Source organism: Toxorhynchites rutilus, chromosome 2 (genome assembly GCF_029784135.1).
Source record: "Toxorhynchites rutilus septentrionalis strain SRP chromosome 2, ASM2978413v1, whole genome shotgun sequence".
Lineage (NCBI taxonomy): Eukaryota > Metazoa > Arthropoda > Insecta > Diptera > Culicidae > Toxorhynchites > Toxorhynchites rutilus.
In genome coordinates this window covers 270,884,880-270,907,203 of record NC_073745.1, presented here as the reverse complement: position 1 = coordinate 270,907,203, position 22,324 = coordinate 270,884,880, and the positions used below count along the sequence as shown (strand labels likewise).

The 22,324-nt window shown below is 37.9% G+C and overlaps 1 protein-coding gene across 1 annotated transcript; it reads right to left on the bottom strand.

Moving 5' to 3' along the window:
- Nucleotides 1-19,047: 19,047 nt before the first annotated feature.
- LOC129767950 (integrator complex subunit 9) lies at nt 19,048-21,446 on the bottom strand. Its single transcript, XM_055769260.1, has 4 exons — nt 21,308-21,446; nt 21,058-21,249; nt 20,795-20,997; nt 19,048-20,737 (listed from the first exon to the last, which is right to left on the bottom strand). The coding sequence occupies exons 1-4, from the start codon at nt 21,314-21,316 to the stop codon at nt 19,147-19,149; spliced, it is 1,995 nt and encodes a 664-aa protein (XP_055625235.1). The 5' UTR covers nt 21,317-21,446; the 3' UTR covers nt 19,048-19,146.
- Nucleotides 21,447-22,324: the final 878 nt, after the last annotated feature.

Here is a 22,324-nt window from a genome sequence, read left to right as displayed (position 1 = left end):
AATCCATCATGAAATGACTGAGAAATAAGCGTTTGACATTGGACATTTTTCAAGATGCAATCGTTTTTCGTTTTTCAATTTGTACCTCCAATATGTTCCCGAAAGACGTAATCCTATTTCAATACTCTCTTCCGTGTATAGGATCCTATTTAATTTTATCATGTGGTTTAATATCTTCATGCATCAAACTGACAATCAGTCTGAGGGAATGAGAAGTCTGCTCCGATACATACAAACATTTTAACACTCTTAAAAAGAGGTGCTTTTATTTGTGCATTTTTCTCTGTAACACACGAAAAAGCATCTTTTCTGCCAAGGATGCTGTCTTTTCTACCTACGCTAATTTAGGTGTAGAAGAATAGATACATACTGGAAACAATCTCGTGTAGTGATCTCACGAGGAAAAGAATGAATCATGTATCAATTAATTTCAGTTTTTTCTACGAAGTCACTCATCGATTCTTTTCAAGACCACCACCCAGTTTCGAAGAGTCGAATTTTATGTATTTCCCTGTACCAATAATTGTTCAATACTTATACTCATCCACTCACACACTTGAGAGGCTCAGAATGAAGGAGATGTAAGTGATTTGAACGTTTTTCTCTTTATCACATTTTTTCTTTCGTGAATAACTCAGCTGCAAAACGTTTCAATTTGATTTTGCTATAGAAACCGATTACTGAGGTTCTGACATATCGTCCACATTGTTAAATAAGCTGGGAATACGTTTGCAGCTAAGTTATGACCAAAAGAGAAAGCCGATGAAGAGAAAATCGAACATGTCACTTACATCCCTTTCATTCTGTACCCTTGATTACAAGAAGAACATTAGTCAAATTCTTAAAATATCCATTCATTCATTCATTGAGAATTGATTCTGATACAACTTCAAACAATCGATGATTAAGTCAACGGTAGTCCTTGCGGTTATTTCACAGGTATTACCTGTTTTTTTAAAATTAATATTATAGTACGTTCCAGCAAGATGTATTAAAAAGAGCAGCGAATTGAATATGACCAAACGATCCTCACCTAAGATAATCGAGGGAAAAAGGGTAAGGCGGGGCTAATTGGTCATAGGAGTATGTTTGATAGTGACGATATCTTGAAATCTGGGCGTCCAAAAATTAGCGATCTATGGATAAAAAATAGCGAATTGCTGATGCAATAAAATAAGCACATTGGAAAAAGTTTTTATTAAGTGGGGCCGATTAAGGTTTTTTATACGAATGTGGGGCCGATTTTTCCAAAAATCATTTACTATTTGCCCATTATAACATTTGTACCGAAAATGGATTACTAACCATCGATTTTAAAATTATTTGCCCCCCATTACCCCTGCAATTTTTTTGCAAGTAAGCTAATATAAATACCTTGCATGGGAATTTATCAAACTCAATTATCTGTCTTAGTTTTTTTTTTATTTATTAGGAAAAGAGTCAATTTTTTCAATGCAAACGTTATGTTTTACTGCTAAACCCTGTGTATTCGAAACGAGACAACATAATATCATCCACAGCACAAACCACTTGCAAAAAATACAAATTTGACAATTATAATTTGTATTTTTGCTGTAAAATTTTTCATTATATATAATAAACGCTAACATTGAATATCAACAACTCACAATAATGTATCGAGTAATGTAGCATATCTGGAGGCTATTTCAATATACTTTGGGCGAAGCAAGAAACCGGTCGTGCGTAGAGACTTCGGTAATTGAAATAATAGAATATCTGCACTTTTAATCGAGTAATTTTGTATCGAATAATGAAGTATCAAAATATGAATACATCGAATAATTATCACAGCAATCGCGATTAATAAAAAAAAAGGAACTATTTAAAAAAAAATACAGTGCAGAATTTGTTCAACCGTCATTGTGTTTTGTCGAAATTCATCAAAAAGCATAAAAATAATTCCCTGGTGGTGTAGGAGACTGAGAAGAATAATTCAGCGTCTGCAGGAGTAAAAGGAAGGAGGTGGTCTAAGCTCCCGTACTAAAGTGGTAGTATTCAAATTCAGAGTGCCAAGGTAAATATACCATACTAATGGTCAATGATTCTATAAATATACTTCTTTTGAACTAGTAGTTATAGAGATCAAGCACGAATTTTCAAACAAATCTGCTAATTCAACAACATTCGAAGAACATGTCATTTTGAACAGGGGAAAATGTATATTGGTGCAATAAAATATTGTGCATCATTTTCATGATGTGCTCTTTTTTCAATCGTCCTCAAAAAAAATCATTAAATGGTAAATTTATCAATATACTGAAATACCGTTTCATTCAAAAACCATTATTCTGCACCATGTTTATTTTAAAATTATATTTAATATAACTTTTAAAATTATGACATAGTAATCTTTTTAATTATAAATGTCTGTTCATTTTGATGACAAGAAATAAATATTCGCTCGATTAATCGAATACTGAAAGACAATAATTCGAATAAGTCCTATATTTGAAAAAAGACCCTACGATTAATCGATAATCGGATAAACGAAAAATTTAGACATATCAAGCGGTGCGCCACAAAGTTCCTGATTCTGTGCCAGAAAAGAGAGACGAAATGGCTGAAAAAGATTACCTGACTAATTTCCAAGGACGCTATCGATTAAAAAGCCGAAAGCTACTATTCCAATCCGAGCCAGACTTTTGAAGACTTTTACGTTGTTTTTAGATAGAAAAAAGAAGAGAATTTGAAATTTTCATTAATTTGTTTATTTTTACTTGACAACATGATATTTGTTAACTGTTTTTGTTTTGATTTAATTAATTAATTAATAATGAAGGAAACCTTTAATGTATAAAACGTTTATTATATGACCAAAAAGAGCATCCCTATTATATGATAGACATGCCCTATATATTGACCAACTTACCTCGTGTGTAGGGTTAGTTGGTCAATTTATTCTGAAATGTTAAGACGTTAAATAAAAAATGTATGTCAAATAAATGTTTCTCTGGTTATTTTTCATTGAAAGGTAATGGATGGTAAGCTTCATTGTGGTACACAACATTCTAACGCAGAACTTGTTCACAATGTCAGCAATTAAACGAACATAATTCTCAGACTTTGCCACCCACGGATCACTTTGTCATCAGTCCGTCATATCGATGGACGTCCTGAACTCGTTTTGTCAGGGATCTCCTCTCGGAACAACTTGTGCTGCTTCTTCATTTGTGAATATGCCAGGCAGGTATCACAGAGGATATTTAGAGCAAATCCGATTACGTTTTGTTTAGTTTAGCACACAACATTATCGTGTATTGTGAGTACATCTCACACTATTCCTTCATCAAACAAATTGTACCTAAAATAATAACGGTAAAAGATATTCATATTATTTATCATTTTTCAAATGTAATTCCCAAGGTCTTGTTAAAATTGTTGATCTGGTTTCCCCTAACGTGAATTTTACTCACTTTTCCCCCAAGGTAACCAATGGCATAAACGACCCAAACATATGAAAGTATATGATCTAGCCGTGAGTCACAATCTTACTGATCACATTGGATTTGTAATGATTCATGCGAATTTTTCGCAACCATAATAATTAGGCTGTACAACGTGTCCAATAGATTCTCATACCCTTTTTTATCTCGCTGTAGTGGCGAAGAAGCAGCGCATATACTATCTTTGTATTGATGTAATCTTGCACTATGTTTACACAATTCATTGACGGATGTTTATTAACGATGATGCTGTGGGGATAAAAAAGTTCTTTGGAAGGAGAGCGCCTAGACGCTATTTTCATAAATTTGAAAACCCTGGCATGAAGCATTATTTTGAAGCATGATTTTGTTTACAGAATCATTAGGAGGAACCTTCTTTCGCTGACCGGAGAAGATCCGACAGAAGACGTTCAACAAGGACTGAGCGAGTGATTAAAATCGTCAGGGAGTGAATTCGACGAAAACCACAACAATCTGTACGTAAAATGGCCGCCGGTCGAAATGTTTGAAATGGACAAAACACATGTTCTGCGATGCCATGTTTTTGAGAAACGTAAAGTAAAAAGAGCTTAGGAATCTTCGAAAGAGGAACAGTTTGAAAGGGCACCAAGATTTGTCTTTTCTGATGAAAAGTGATTTGTCTTGCAACAGTCTCGCAATATCCAAAACGAAAGATTATGGTCCTACAGCTCGAGCAATATCCTGGATAGTGACAGAAACATTCCCCGGTTCCGAAGTGCCGCATCCTTGATGGTTAGGGAAGGTATTTGCAAACGCGGCAGACTATCACTTGTTTTTGTTTAGAAATGCGTTAAAATTAACGCTTTCAATTATAAACGGACGTTTTGTAGAATGTCGGAAAGCAAAGCATAGAAAGATTGTATGGAAATGATCATTACGTGTTTCTACAGTACGGATCACTTTCTCATACAGCGAATCTGGCTCAGAATTGGTGTCGGAAAAACTATATTACCTCTCATTAACATAAACGAAATATTACCTCTCATTCAATACAATAACAAATGAATTCTTAATATCTTATGTAAAATAATAGAAGCTTGAATTCGTATTACATTATATTAGACACGGTGTATATCTCTCGACACGGTCGATTTGCATTGAAATGAATGGTTCACCCGTAATAATACGATAGACTGTCATCATTAGATTTATTTTGTGTATAGTTTAAGGATCTTTGATTAGCTCCATTCACATAACTTAGTAGTACAATTATTTGGTGTGTTCAGCATATGTATAACAAATATACAAAATGATAGTTTTTGTTTTGCTAACGATTGTTTTAAAGAAAATATCTTTTGAATTTATATAATTTTTCGCACATTTTATACAACAAAATAGTTTCTAGTTACGGGTCTTCCCCTTGACAGGGCGCGTGCCCATTTGCATCACTATACACATCACCGTTCTGTCTCCAATTTTTCCAGTAAACGTTGATTCCCAGTAAGAGTTTCCAGTACCAGGAAAAAATCTGGCGAATTCATCTTCTACGAGTTGATCTTTCAGCACATAAGTCCCTTTTTTGAAGGGACATCTCGGTTTCGGATCGACCTTCTCTAAGTATCGTGTGTATAATGAATTTCCGGCAGATAGTAGTACACACATATCAGCAGGAACTTTACCATTCATTTGCGGTCGACAGGTACTCGCTGTATTGAAATCTTCGCATTTCTTCAAACTCATAAAATTATCCCAACCCTTGGGGAAGTCCTCGTGGACGTAACACTCCCCGTTCAAAACGTATTTGGTGCTGTTATACTTCGAAACCGTGAAGTCTGTGAAGTAAATCGAGAGATTCTTCTGCCCGTTACATTGACCGACACGATGAATGACCAGTCTTCTCATAGGGCCTGTAGTTGGGATGCTTCCCTTCAGAACGTCGAGGAAGTTGAATCCAGCCGTTTTGGGTACCTTTATTCCTATCACAAGCAAAAAATGTAACAGTCGTAGCTCCATCGCTAGAGGATGAGTGCGTATTGCATGAAGACCACTGCCTAAATGCTTCCAGAAGCGATGTTCAGGCTCAGTTACCGCTAATTTCAGCTAGTCTGAATAAGTGAGATAAAATAGGATTAAGTTGAAATGTCTCAAAGCACAACATTACGGGTCGTTGAAACTGAATTCTGCTATCAATGTTATTAGCTCGAAAGTCCAGTAATTAAATGAGTATTACTATGTCATCACATCAGCTATTTCGAAGAGTCGATTATGTGATCAGATTGTTACATTCGAAGAGTCACTGCGGGTCCTACCCCAAGGCCTCAAATATGCGCAAGTTGTTGACGCAAAATAACGGGCCGGAGTGGATCCGAACGAATTTTCTCTTCAGAATGGGTCCTTGCGACGAGGAGCTCGTGTTTGCATTTCATCTAAGCTCAGATAATGAGTACGGGAGGTGTTTCATAGCACTCAACGTAGTACCACACGTATCAAGTGAGCACCTAGAGGTTACTGCTGATAGTTTAAAGTTTATCGAGAATTTGAAGACATGATTGCAAACTGCGCAGGCTTCCAGGCAGTCCAAGTCTATAACTGGTGAAAATACCATCGAGAAATCATTGCTATAAAGGGTGTGTCACATCAAATTGCATCACGGAAAAAACGCTGTAGAAATTTAATTTTTAGGAATTATATCTTCAGCTTTCGCTTAGAATCAGATAAGAGTGTATAGATCACGTTGGCCATGCTTCACTGTCAATTTTTCGTAAATTTGGAAAAATGTCGTCGAACGAAAAAGAGCGTCGTGGATTAATCCTGTGCACTCATTTCGAGAATCCGGAGTTGTCACATCGGGACATCGGTAAGATGCTGGGAATCGTCCAATCCACGGTCAGCAGAGTACTAAAACGATACATCGAGAACCTAACCATCGACCGGAAAGTGAAGAACGGCAAAAATGGATGCTCCGTCAGTGAAAAAGATCACAAGCGCGTAGTTAAGCAGTTTAGACGTGATCCGAGAAGTTCGGTCCGGGATGTCGCCAATAAGCTGAATTTGTCAAGTTCATTCGTCCAGCGGACCAAGCAGCGGGAGGGCCTGCGTACATACAAAGTTCAGAAGGCTCCTAACCGCGACGAAAGGCAAAACATGGTGGGGAAGACGCGAGCCCGGAAGCTGTACACCGAAATGCTGACGAAGCCGCATTGCCTGGTAATGGACGACGAAACCTACGTCAAAGCGGACTTTCGTCAGCTGCCGAGCCTGTTGTTCTTCTCCGCAGAGGACAAATTCTGCGTTCCGGAGGAGATTCGCAAGCAGAAACTATCCAAGTTTACAAAGTACATGGTGTGGCAAGCGATCTGCTCTTGCGGAAAGCGGAGCGCCCCCTTCGTGATGACCGGCACGGTAAACGGGCAGATTTACCTTAAGGAGTGCCTACAGAAGCGCTTACTACCTCTATTGAAGCAGCACGAGGGCCCGACCATGTTCTGGTCGGATCTCGCTTCGTGCCACTATTCAAAGGACGTGTTGGGGTGGTACGAAGCCAACGGGGTCACCCTCGTGCCAAAGGAAATGAACCCGCCCAACGCGCCGGAGCTTCGCCCAATAGAGAAATATTGGCCGATTATGAAGCAGGCCCTCCGGAAGAACCCAAAAGTTGTCAAATCGGAGGCGGACTTCAAGAGAAAATGGATTTCTGTTAAAAAAAACTACAACCTGACGTTGTACGTTGACGTTGACGTTGTACAGTACTTGGGCTCGAAGTATGAATAAAAAGAAAATGCCAAAAGTTGTTTAATAGTTTTTATTTTACTGTCTAAAATTTTCAAAAGGATCGGTCTACTGGGCGAATTTCTACAGCGTTTTTTCCGTAATGCAATTTGATGTGACACACCCTTTATACGTGTCCACCCTGTGACGAATGGTCAAGCGGAGATTATACGTTCAAACGATCAAACAGAAGCTGGAAGCGTTGAAGTGTATAAAGGATTTATTTGGAGCAATCTAAAATTTACGGATCCACCGAAGACTGGTTCATCAGTCCACCTGCAAGTCACCATCAATGCTCTTGTTGGGTCGCCAAATGCGATCGAAATTAGGTTTGCTTATGCACAAATATGAACCAAGAGGAAACAGGTATTACGTCGTTCATCAGTTTCGAGGTGAGACCCGGTGCATGTGAGCGATTTACTGTCCAATGACAAACGGATGTTCGTACTTTTTCATATTGAATCATTTGAATGGAATAATTAAGACTAACCAATACGATCATTTAATACAAATTGTATACAGCCATTTCTACGGTTACACAAAATATAGTATGTTTTCTGTCATTCGCAGTGATCAATATTTTCCAATCGTTGGTTATGCTAGGTAACAAATACCTGTAATGGCATCAATGATACATAACAATTCATTCTTACCAATTGCAACTCACCTAAACAACGCGTTGTCCATGATAACATCACTGAAACGATACATTCCAACTCGGATGGGACACTTGAATGCCGGCACGGCTTGGTCAACGAGAAACCGCAAATTGTTCCCTTGTAAACATTCACACGCATTCTCAATGGTCATACTCCTGGTAACGGGTGCGCAGTGCTTGGTACTGTTACACTGTTCAATCCATATTCCAGCATCGATCCGGCCTTGATAAGATTTGCGCAGTCCGATGGTCAGACTAACAGTGTAATGGGTAGAGTTCAACTGTGCAATTCTAGCATCAGGTACGAATGCAGACAAATGTTCTAGACCTTGACACTGGCCGATACGGTTGAGTGACAAACTGTGGGGAAGGCCTTCGCCCAAACGAATTTCAACACCACCAATACTGCACGATGTGTGGATAGAGAACAATACAACTATAATGAAAGCACTGGAAGTACCAACGTTTAGTTCCATTGCAAACTAATATTGAAATGATGGTAAATTGGACATGTTTCTCACACAATGTAGACGGATTTGATTAATGTTTTGCTCCGTTAGCTTTTTGGCAATAGCGTACATTGCACAATTAGTATTCATCGTGCACTTCTGTGTTGACGGAAATGGAGCAATTATGTCAATCAGAAGCGTAGCGTGACCGGGTGACACCCGGAGCGGGTGTCTTTTGTGTCACCCCCTCTAATCAAACTTCATTTTCAAGTATTTTGGCGTAGCATAGCTTCGCACGAGTTCCAGCCTAACTGTTGCAAAATGGTTGTTTATTTGCTTTAACATATTTTCGTCGCCAACAAGATATGATTCCGCACCGAAAGCGATCATGACAGTCTAGTTCGCAAGCTTGTGTATCATGAAATACTAACCGAAACAGAGATCTCTCTTTCTCGTTTGTAGCTATTTGTAGCATGTAACAACAAACAAATGCCACTGGCGGAAATGATTTCTGCAAATCACATTTGAACAAGCGAGGTGAGTTATTCAGTGAAACGTTCGATCGGCCATCGCTATTCAAACTTGTTCCCATCCGAAAACTGATGGACTCGCACCATGGCCCTGGCATCCCTAACCAACACAAATTGAGCGTATATAGCATAGAAAGGGTTCATGCTGTCCATCCAGCCGAACTGTGAAGTTTCTGAAATTTGAAGTGACATGAGTGACAAGCCAAACAGTGGGATGCGTTGCTAAGTGATACTAATAATAGTGCAGCTGAGTATTGATGTTTCCTACCTGAAGACCTATCTAATTCCCGCGAACTATCCAATACATTTTCACGGACCTGCCATTTATATTGAATAACGTGCGGTTGACCTGACCATTTTCTTTATGTATTCACAACTTACTTAGATATTATATTATGTATATCGACGGTTCCTGCACCTGAAACCTACCTTTCGGTAATGAATTGTGGGTTGAATATCGAGAAGTCTCCAAGTGCCGTAGTGATACTCAGATCATTCAGTATAATCCTCACATCATTCAGCTTCAAAGAAAAAGACGGAATGAAGTTTACAAATAACGAGGTAAGGTGCGAATATACTGAATAACAGTCCCGGACAAGCAACCTAGAAGCCACCAGGTAATTGCCTAGTGGGCCCAACAAAATTTCCTTCCTAGCGATATTGCAATTGCAATAGGATCCTACTGGATCGGCTTGAAAAACGCCACTTCGGTATCGTTGCGCTGCAGGATCTTTGCGAAAAGGAGAGAAATTACGAATGATATGTGGCAGCAGATCCTCTTTACTATCAGAGCGGCAGCACAACAAACGAGCTGAGGACCGGCTCTTGTAATCAAATAATAGGCGATCAACGACAAGATTTCTGTGTCGAGGACGAACGACATAACAAATTGACAATGTCCTCATCGCTGAACTCTTTTTCTCAGCTATATTAAATTTATTATTTTATATTATTATTTCGGGCTATATTGAAGTAACATGTTTTTACTGATGAGAAAAATTATATATATATATATAATTATATTATATTATATTAGTGAGTTTTTTTTCTTTATTTCATCCATACATAACACAGGAGTCATCTCGTCTATGATCACAGAGAGAGTTTTTCATATCTCGTTCCACTTCGGTATCTTTTATCTGATACGCACCATCCAACGACGGTTTACCATCCTTCTATCATCATCACTCGGTAAACACTGATGGAGTGAACAACCAATACCCAACAACAAAACAATACGGCTTTTTTCAGGGCCACCAAATCATTATGAAAGAGTTTAACGATGTAATTCTTCAAACATATCGAAATAAACAGATAGCTTAACGGAATCCTACGTCAACTATGCGGTCGTGTCTCAGACACAACCCTCCTGTGACTTTTTTTTCTGTTCAAAATCCTAATCCTAATTTTGTTTAAAGTCAAGATAGCGATAAAGTGTACTGGACAAAAGAAGAGCCCTTATTTAATTTATAAGTTCCGCTTATGTCGAACCGGCCCCACTTTAGTTTTTGTTTATTCGCCAAATTTCCGGGGGGCAAGTTCAACATAGCGGTTTGATTGTACAACAGGGGTTCGCGCAGAGTCAGCATCACGGATACGTGTGCGTACGATTCTAGCGCGACCCGAAAAACTCAGTTAGTAAATAAGAAATTGTAATTGTAAACAAAAGAAGTTAATAAAAAGTACAGAGCCAGTCGGGCGCGGGAAGCAGTGCGCAGTTGGTTCGAACGCGAACGCGATATCGCGTCATCCTTTCCCTTATTAAAAAAGAAAAACCAGTGCTTCACAAAGTTATGTTAAAATATGAACTTTCGTCTAAGACGTCAACTTTTTATCTTTAATAGTTTCTGGAATAGAAGGCGTTTTCGTATGAAGACTCCTGAAAAAATAACAATGTTATTCGTAACATTTTCGTGTGTAAATTCTCGCGCTTGACATGTTCTTGACTGAAGCACAATGCATGAACTTCCTCCACTCGAAGAGTATAACTTTATATCGAGTTTGATTTACGAAAGCGCACTTCAAGCTCAAAAGAAACGTGTTCCTGCTACCACTTTCCGACGTCGTCCTCCATCACTTTGGTGGGACAAGGAGTGTTCAAAGGTCTACCTTGAAAAATCATCCGCTTTCAAAAAATTCAGGAGAACTGGATTGGTGGAATGGTTTCGAAAGTACCAAGCTCTAGAAGCCAAACTAAAAGGTCTGATTAAAGCAAAAAAACGTGAATATTGGCGGAAGTTCGTCAATGGTTTGTCAAGGGAGACAGCTATGAGCACTCTTTGAAATACGGCTAGGAGAATGCGTGGCTGGAACCATACAAATGAAAGTGAGGAATACTCTGATCGTTGGATTTTCAAATTTGCAAGAAAGTTTTGTCCCGATTCCGTTCCTGCGTTTGCTGAACTTGTTCAACAAGTTTCTGGAGCTAAATATAGTCCCGCATGACTGGAGACAAGTGAGAGTGATAGCCATACGAAAACCCAACAAGCCGGCTTGCGATCACAATTCGTATAGGCCGATTGCAATGTTATCCTGTATTCGTAAATTGTTAGAGAGAATGATTCTACTTCGTTTGGAAAAGTGGGTTGAAACGAACAATTTGCTGTCAAATACGCAGTTTGGCTTCCGCCGAGGTAAAGGGACGAACGATTGTCTCGCGCTGCTATCTTCTGAAATCCAAATCGCATTTGCTCGCAAAGAACAAATGGCTTCCGTTTTCCTCGATATCAAAGGGGCATTTGATTCAGTTTCCATGGAAATTCTCTCAGAGAAACTTCATAATCGTGGACTTTCGTCAATTCTGAATAATTTCCTGTACAATTTACTGTCAGAAAAGCACATGTTTTTCAATCATGGCAGCTTGGGATCTTCTCGATACAGTTTTATGGGCCTACCACAAGGCTCCTGCCTAAGCCCCCTCTTGTATAGTTTTTACGTCAATGATATGGATGATTGTCTAACTAGAAACTGCACGCTGAGACAACTTGCAGACGATGGAGTTATTTCCATCACGGGTACTAATCCCGCCGTTCTGCAAAAATCCTTGCAAGATACCCAGAACAACCTGTTCACGTGGGCTCTCAAGCTGGGTATCGAATTCTCTACGGAGAAAACCGAAATGGTCGTTTTTTCTAGGAAGCACGAACCCGCCCAATTCCAGCTTCACCTATCCGGCAAAGCGATCAGGCACTCGATGTTTTTCAAATACCTTGGAGTATATTTTAATTCTAAATGTACCTGGGGAATACACATTGCGTATTTGAAACAGAAATTCCAGCAAAGAATCAATTTTCTTCAAACAATAACCGGAACATGGTGGGGCGCCCATCCCGGAGAACTCATTCAGTTGCACAAAACAACGATATTATCAGTGTAAGAATATGGCAGTTTTTGCTTCCGATCAGCTGCCAGGATTCATATTCTCAAGCTGGAGATGATACAATATTGTTGCTTGCGTATAGCAATGGGGTGTTTGCATTCGACACATACGATGAGTCTCGAAGTCTTGGCAGGAGTACCCCCGCTTACTCTTCGGTTCACAGAATTATCCTACAGATTTCTCATCCGTTGCAAGATCATGAATCCATTGGTGATTGATAACTTCGAAAATCTACTCCAACTGACTCCTCAGTCAAGTTTTATGTCTTTATACCATGAGTACCTAACCCACGACGTGCACCCTTCACCAGGCATCTCCAACCAAGTTTGCTTCCCATACTTCCCATAGCTTTGCTTCCCATACGTGTATCTGTCCATGCGACAAAAAATCCACGGAATCCCAGATCACCTACGCTCCGATTCTATTCCGCCGATATTTTCGGCAGAATATGGGAAAGTTAGATTTGATAAAATGTTCTTTACTGACGGTTCATACATAAACGGGTCCACTGGCTTCGGCATCTTCAATGAAAAAACCAGTGCCTCTTTCAAACTCAAAGATCCTTGTTCCGTGTATGTCGCTGAACTGGGTGCGATATACTACGCGCTAGGGATCATTGAAACATTGTCCATCGACCATTATTTTATTTTTTCAGACAGTCTCAGCCGAATAGAGGTAATCCGCTCAATGAAAGTTGATTAACGCTCATCTTATTTCCTAACAAGAATAAGACATCTATTGAGTGTTTTGGTCGAAAAATTATTCAAGATTACCTTAGCATGGGTTCCCTCTCATTGCTCGATTCCGGGGAATGAGAAAGCGGACTCGCTAGCTAAGGTGGGCGCTTTAGAAGGCACACTTTTTGAAAGGCAAATTGCTTATAATGAATTTTTCCACATTCCTCGTCAGTATACGCTCGTAAGTTGGCAGCGCATGTGGAGTGGTGATGAGTTCGGTCGTTGGTTACACACGATTATCCCTAAGGTCTCGACGAGTGCATGGTTCAAGGGATTGAATGTAGGTCGTGATTTCATTCGCGTGATATCTCGGCTTATGTCCAATCACTACAACCTAAACGCGCATCTCTATCGCATTGGGCTCGCAGCAAACAATCTTTGTGATTGTGGCGATGGCTACCACGACATCGAGCATATTGTCTGGTCGTGTATCCGGTTCCATACTGCTCGCTCTCAGCTCTCTAGAGCACTGAGAGCAAAAGGCAGACAATCGGATATCCCCGTCCGGGATATCTTAGGTAGCCGTGATCCTGATCTTCTGCTTCATCCATACCTGTTCCTCAAAAACGCCGATGTCAACGTTTAATGATGTTTCCTTCGTTGTGTCCCTGTTTCATATCCCTCCTATCCGATCTTTAAACTTTTACTTAGTCGCGGCAATACATACACACACTCTTTACAGATACACGGGCCAAAGGTTGTGCAGTCCACTGATCATTCAACAAGAGCCAAAGGTTGTACCGCTCATGACAACTCTACACGAGCTGATGATTGCGCCGGCTAGTGACCATTCTATCCTGGATTCCTCGAGTCGAGAAGACGCACCACGCTAGATATGGGGTACAGATTAGGGGGCGTTGCTGATTAATGGTCAGCTGCATCCCAATAGGAAGTATCCGTGTCGGGCACAGGTACAGAGCATTGGAGACAGCAACATCACAATTACGAAAACACTTGTAATACTAACCTCGAGCCAACCGCGAGTAATCGGTTACATATTACTGACATAGTTGTAAGGCAAACATTGTCGAAATATTGAACTCCCGGCGTCGTCAGGCTGACGCCATATGAGCCTTAATAAAAATATATATTTTGGATAAAAAAAAATGTTCTTGACACGTTTATAAATAGAAAAAAGTTTTCAGAACATGTAAATCGCGATAATTTATACATAAAAATGTTTCGAGCTATCTATTTTTTGGAATTAAAAAAAGAAATCGAGAAAAATGAATTTTAATTGAGAATTTAAAAAAAAATGCTTTTTTGGGGAAATAAATTTTGATTTTTAAAATAAGTTTTTTTCAGCGATTTTTCTTCAAATATTGGTATTTTTTAAAAAAATTTCAACAATTTTCTACATTCCATCTTTTGACAAGGTATTATAGTTGTAGAGTTATATTTTTTGTAAAAAATAAAAAAATTGGAAGTGGGTTATAGAGGTAGTGCGGACTGAATCAAAACGGCTGGCAAAAAAGATCCAATTGAAATGTCAAAAGAGATCCACCGATCAGGAGTGTTATTTTTCTTATGATAATCAACACTATAAAAGAGGTATTGTTGTCAAGGGCAAAAATAATTAAAATTATAAAATGAACGAACTACATTTTTTCTGTTAATTGTTCAATTAACCATTGCATCTCTGAAAGAGCATCTCAGCCTTTCACTGAGCAACGCATTTTTAATGTCCCCTCTCTTTGACATAACGTTTTTCCGAACGAAATAAAAGGGACGAACGATTGTCTTCTGAAATCCAAATCGCATTTGCTCGCAAAGAACAAATGGCTTCCGTTTTCCTCGATATCAAAGGGGCAGTCAGAGTCACGTAAATGTTTACTCCTGCGATTTGAAAATATTCTATAAAAAGTGGAAGGAAGAGATGCCAGATGATTTAAAAAAAAAGTCTGTAAAAACATGTGAATGTCTGTTAAAAATGTGGAAAAGTCTGTAAAAGTGTGCAGATCTATAGAAATATCTTTTAACGTTAATTTTCACATATTCATTAATACTTTGTACATCGCGATGCACGTAAGATTGTATTTTGTATATATATATATATATATATATATATATATATATATATATATATATATATATATATATATATATATATATATATATATATATATATATATATATATATATATATATATATATATATATATATATATATATATAACCATTCCATGCCAAACCAATATAGTGGTTCTCAGATCTTCGTCAAAAGTTATAATTTTGTTCTTTATCGCAAAACATTAGACTCGTATATTTTTTATTTTTTCATTAGGGTGCCCATTTCCATTTTATGGTGATCCAAAAAATCATTTTTTCCACTTTTTTCCAAAATGACTTTTTTCAAAAATTTATAACTTTCGAACCACTCAACCGATTTAGATGATCAACACATCAAATTGAAGCCAATGATCTTTAATTGAGAAATATTTAACTTGCAGATAATATGGATCCTATTTTCGTAATTATTGATTGTAGTCGTTTTTTAATGTGTTCATGGTTTTGGACTAGGGGCACCATATTTTTTCATATTTTTTCTTGAAAGCTTAGAATTTTTTTCATAAAATATCTTGATATCAGATATGCTATTTTTTCATTTTTGAAATATGATTTTTCAAAACTAATCGATGGTTCGAAAAACAATTTTTCCCACTGCAAAAAGTCTTTTGAACTATTGAACTATTGGACCGATTCATATCATCGGTATATCAAATTGAAGCTTACGAGTTATTTTTCTTTGAAAAAATATTCATTTGCGAAAAAATTGAATTTTTGCTTTTGTAATTATTGATTGACTTAGTTTTTCATAGTTTTCTCGGTTAAAGATAGGAGCGCTATATTTTTTTATATTTTTCATGGAAAGCTGAGGATTATTTACCTAACATATCTCGATATCAAAGATGCTATAATTATCGTTTTTAAGTTATAATTTTGTAAATTTAACATTTAACAAATTCATATGTGACTAAACTAGACCTATGCTACCAGAATCCAATCTTCCCGCAAGTGTGATATTATTGGCTTGGTTTATTGGCTTATTGGCTTCAATTTTATATATCGATCATCTAAATCGGTGCATTAATTCAAATGTTATGATTTTTTGCAGAAAGTTATTTTTGGACAAAGGGGGAAAATGATTTTTTGAACCACCGGTTAACTTTGAAAAATCATATCTAAAAAACGAAAAAATAGCATCTCTGATATCGAGATATGTTATGTAAAAAATCCTCAGCTTTCATGAAAAAATATAAAAAATAAAGCGCCAAAGTCATAAAAAATAAAAAAACGACTAAAATCAATAAACACTAAAATATAATTATTCTTTTCGCAAGTTAAATATTTTTTAATAAAAGGCTAGGTCATTAGTTTCAATTTTATATGTCGATCATCTAAATCGGTTCAGTTATTCAAAAGTTATTAATTTTCGTTTGTCATTTTTGGGAAAAAGTGGAAAAAATTGATTTTTCGGACCACTTAATAACTTATGTATTGTAAGTGTGTTTAAATGTTTCAACGATCTACACATACATACGCGTTGTTAATTTTTATAAAAATCAGTATTTCTTCGTTGATATATTGGACATCCACCAAGGCTGATGAAATTTATAAGAAAATGCAGTGTATATTTTCCATCCGCCATGCAAGGCTATACAAGTTTTAGATCACCACACGGCCATGAACCATGTCTGTGGTAACAATATCGAACAGTAACCCATATTTCGTCATAAGCAGACCCGAAAGCGAATGTAAGTTGTTGAAAATAAAAGGAAAATTTTTATTCGATGTTGTTCAAATACTTAGAAGACATAATCCTGACCCTAACTTAACTATTTTCAATAAATCTCCTTGCATTTCAGCAAAACAATCTTATCTAGAACAGAAAATAATTATCAGAGACAATTTTCGTTCAAGATTTTTCCTTACCTGCATAGAATGCAATTTTTCATTAATTGTGTATAACCGTATCCTCTCTTTCGTCTGCGATGATGTCAGGGCAAAAGTACTTATGTGTATGAGTTCATAACTTTATACACACCAGATGGGCCAACCAGAATGACTGCCGGGCCGCAGGTTGAGTATCGCTGGTCTAACGTCATATGTATTGATATAAACTAAATATAATAACTTTTCTGTATTAAAACTGTGGAAAAATGTCATATGGTGAGTCAAATATCTTTGATGTGATGGATAGAGCCTCTTATTTTTCAAAAACCTGTGAAATATTGTTATATCCAAAAAGTCTACAACAAAAATTGAAAGTGTTTTACAGATATGTCTGTAAATTTACAAACATATTTGTAAATTTGGCATCTCTGGTGGTCTGAGAATTTATTGCAAGAAATCGCTTGAAAACATGCATGAATTTGCTTGAAAATGAAGTGAATTGAGTCCGCACCACTTAGGGTTATATCTGTGGCATAACCGCAAGGTTGACGTAGGACTATCGTAAATAATTGGCCAAATGTTTTATACTTTACTTTTATATATATTTTTATACTTTTCAGCAATTTGTTATTCGATACGATTAATCGCCCCAAATAATCGATTAATCGATTAATCGTCACACTGAGAGAAATAATTAGTTAGACTTATATTTCTCATTTTTTTTTCTTTCTTTATTAAAGAGATTTTCAGCCAAAGGCTGGTTCATCTCTAAGAATATTTCTCATTTGTTAGAAAGCCATCTGGAACCAAAAGAGTGTTCATTCCGCCTGAAAATCAATTATTATCTTTTACGCTCCCCTAAAATCGTAAACGAAACTCAATTCGCATCGACAGCATTGAGCTTCATTTAGAAGCTGAGAGGAACGTCAAAGATAATGATTTATTTTCAGGATAAAACTGCAGCGGCCGTACGGTTTTTTGCTCTGGGTTTGGATCGGTTAATCGACGTAAATTATTCGTTCGCTTCGATTATTGGTAGTGCAGTATTCGTTCGATTAATAATCGATTTCTGTAGGAAGTATTCAATTAATCGATTAATCGAATGATTATCGGGGATCACTAGCTGCAAGACTACTTGAGGGTCTAAACTAGCAGCTAAGCGGACACATATTCTGCCCTTGTTATTTCAAATTTAATGCCCAGCAACGGTAATTGAATGAAAGAACATATATGAACTATGGACGGAACACAATACTCTGGATTTATTGGGGTAAGAAGAATTTAATGTACTATGAGCAACTCAAATCTGGAAAACCTTTAATACTGAACACTGCCGACAACAAAGGATTGATTTGAATTGAGCGTTGTGTGCATGCTACTATAGAGATCCGTCCTTCGCAGGTTGATAAATGTTTCAAATGACGGAAGGAGACGTTTTTCTTCGCATCCCTATAAATCTTCAAGTCCATTTTTTGTGACGAGAACCTTGATTTTCTGCCCACAGTTGCAAATCAAGAACTTCCAGGCGAAAACGAACCTAAATTTGCGGGCAGTGGTCTTATAGAATTTCAGGCCTGAGAGTTGTCCAAAATCCATCTTTACCTATGTTTCGTCATCCATCAGCACGCATCTTTCGTACTTCGTCGATACCTTGTTGTACAACTTTCGAGCGTATCTTTTGGTCACCAAATTTTGTTTCCACGTCCTGTTTGGTTGCTTGCAGGCAAACAGAGTTATGTTTTTGGCGATGTCGGAGTCCGAGAGTCTCGGGTTTGCTTTAATTGTTCTCTCCCTATCATAATTTCCACTACCACGCTTCATCTGATCCATTCAAACAGCAGTTGTACTTTCACGCAAACGTTTCAGTACATCATACACGGTCGATTTATCGACTTTTAGCGATTGCGCGATTATAGTATCTGGTCTCGGAGGATTTTTAATGCGAGTGTTCAAAATCATTTTTTTTTTCTCTCGGCTTGCGTCCAACACTTTTTCAAAACAAAACAAAATTTGCCGTCGAAAGATACAGGTTTTTCAAACGATTTGCTGTTAAAAATTTTCAGATACGCCTACTTCGCCCGCCGATATAAAATTAACAGTGATTCCGGATTCTAACCGAATCAAAACCTATAAACATCAAAATGATTGATATTCCACTTCACTTGTAGTTATTATTTTATACAAAGAAAAAAGCGGTGTTTCATTCATTCATTTATTCAATATTTTTGTGACGAAACGTCTAGCTTCGGAATTAGCCAAATAATTATTTACACATTGAAGATCTTCCAGTTTAATTTTAATCTGTTTCAAAAATTCTGCACGCACTGCAACAAAAAATCACGTAACTTCAACCGAAAGCTCTGCTTCCCGCCGCATACAATACTCGTGCACTTATCGCTAACCTTTATCGTGGTATCGTCGCTAGCCAGATGGAGCGTCAGCTCGTCCACTCCGCCCTGCTCCACTTTGATGTCGGTGATTCCATCCTGTGCCAGTTTTTTGAGAAGTAGATTCACATCCAGCGAACCCCACTCGTAGGTAATGTTACGATATCGAGTCTGGGAAGGGGCCTGAAGATGCGCAACCTTCGTACCCTTCTGGTCCTCCAGTTCTTCGGCCGTTAGTTCCAGTGGGTGCAGATCGTGGACGTTATCTTTCACATGAAGAACTCCGGTAAGCGTCGAAATCGAAACACCCGGTTGGACCTCATGAGGAGTCAGAGTTCGGGCAATCTGTGGATCCAGATAGATCCGGGAACGTTTACGCTTGTGTGGCAGTTTTATCACTTCACCTCGTTTAAACTTTATGATCATTTTGTCTGAAATTTGATCGATGACGAGGTCTAACTTGTGAGGTACTATTGGAGGAGGCTGGGTATAGTTGTCAGGAATGACCAGCACACCTAACTTCAGTTCTTTTATCAGTTTGTTGGCCTGTTGAAAGTTGAGTGAAGTCTCAATTGGACAGTATACCGTTTTGATAGCTAGCGGTTGATAGGGAGCAAGAGCCTGCAAATAAGGGAAATCCGGCTCGGTGAAAATGATTGTGTGCTGAGGATTAGAGCCCCACAATTCAACAAAATGAACCGCATCTCCAAACCGAAGACTTGGATGACCGCAAAACACAATACAAGGTTGTCGAAATTCCGTGCTAAATCCTTCGGAATAAATGTGTTTGAAATGTTTTAGCTTCGCGTTTTTCACCAAGCTCGCGTGTGGAAATGGTTCGTCCGGTATGTAGACCTTGTTTTGCTTCGAGGTAGACAACCACTCCGCAAGAATGTTTGAATATGCCAAAGAACTATCCGCTACAGGTGATATGAAGAACATTGGAATCTGTGAAAATCCCTGATTGTCTAGGCTGGATGATAAACATTCAAACAGATCATAAACCACACCTGAAGGGTAACATGGAATCAGCACAGAGCCTCCATTTCTAACCGTCATACCCACATTCATACACAATTCTCCTAGCATTCCGTCCGGATTTACGTGTGGTGCTTGAGTTAAACCCGTCATGATGACAACATCAGAATGTTTCAATGCAGATTGATTAATAGGCCTAGGGTGGGTCGTGAGCGTTGAGGACTCGCTAATATACGAAATCTTCTCCTGTCCCGACACTAGAATCCAGTTGCTCGATCCCAGACAAAACCCAGAACTGACTGGAGTCACCTGAAGCGCACCAAATATATCCAACTTCTGGTCATATCCGGTCATTTGCACTCTAGCCAAGCTTTTGTTAACGGCATCCATGCTGAACAAATGTCGCCAATTCTTAGGCTTCAAAACATCATTAAGTGGCGGGGGAAGCAAATGTTGAATGTCTTTCCACATGCGAGCGGTATTTTCCTTTGGGGAAGCCTCGATGTATTCCACCAACTCTTCGAGGTAAAATCTAAACAATTAAACAGTTTTAGCGAATTTGTTCCTTCAATGGAGCGCAAGACGATACCTTCCGATTTGGAGCGTTGGTTCAGTCGCATAGACTGTTCCACTGAAACCAGTGCCCTCTGTGATGAAAGGAAGCGCTAGCATGTTTGTGTAGTTGGAAATGAGAATAACATCGATTTCGGAGAAGTTAATTATCTTATCCAGGGGCGGAACGAACTCTGGCGTCGAGTTCACGAATGCACAGCCGCAACACTCTTTGATTTCCTAAAATATGGATCAGAGTTACTCAATCGGAAACGAGTCATGTATAAATACCGTACATACCCCATCATCCAACTGAATATCCGGATCTCGGCTATTCCAGTTCGGCATGGATTGAAATCGCGCGCTTTGAACCAAGGGTAGCGGCAAAAAATTCAACACCGAATTGATCGATAATCCACAGTCCAACATTATCAACAGGTCTTTGAAGCTCAACACATAGCATGGTTTCGCCGGGTCACCACTCAGAGCGTACTAGAATTACGGTACATTTCGATGTAAAGAATGATGCAAATCATTGTGAAGTACTTACCAGCTTCATATTGGTTATTTAGTAACACTAAATTTTACTTTTCACGCTTACCGGCATGAAGTCAGCCGCCTCGATGTAAATAAAAACAATGTTTGTGTTTTGACGTTACGTGTTTCTTTTTACAGCGGCACATTAGCTAGTAAAAACAAAACCAAAGATATAACGTATAGATGTATAACTTGAAAATCAAACCGTATTTGTGCATAGTATTTTTTTCTGTATTATAGTGACTTCCAATGTAGAGACGAATGAACTCTCAGAGTTTAAAGTCTCTTTCAGTCAAGACCAGCCAGCCAGCCTAGTGACTTCCAACCGGCCCTATGGCATCCATATACTAATACCACAGCAGTGGAACTCCATACAATTCACTAACTAAAAAATGTCCACATTTTCATCGTTTGTTTACGTGAAGAATATAATTTTTTCAGGCACACTTGATTTGAGAGTGTATGGATTTCTAGCTGTCTTGACGCAAGGTCTTTAATGAAGAATGATAAGATGGGAAGGTTTATATAAACATGTTTATAATTACATAAGTTTATTGAAATATTAATATTGCTCTTCTTTAACTGTTCAGTGCAATTTTATCAAAATTGAAAGAGAAATTAAAAAAAGAATGTTTTTTTCAATATTTTTTGAGATGGTTATTAAAAATCCATGATTACCTTTGCTTCATTATTTACCCCCCATTATTTGTTAATTTTTCCTGCTTTTCGTTCTTTGACCTATCATTTTGACAATTCAATTTGAAGGGTTTAAAATTTCGACAAGATAAAAATTTGGTGTGAAAGAGTGGAACAATAAGTGGCAAATTTTCTAAGCTTAATAATTAAAGTTTTTCGGTACTATTTAATTTCTGAGTTTGTTTGAATGACCGATTGAAGTTGATCCATAGAAGAATAAGATTTCATTTAATTGATGTGTCGCATTTTGAAATCGACTCAATGGTTGAAAAGTTATGACGTTTTGGTTTCTTCGATTTTATATTTTATTTATATATTTTTTACAGTTTTACAG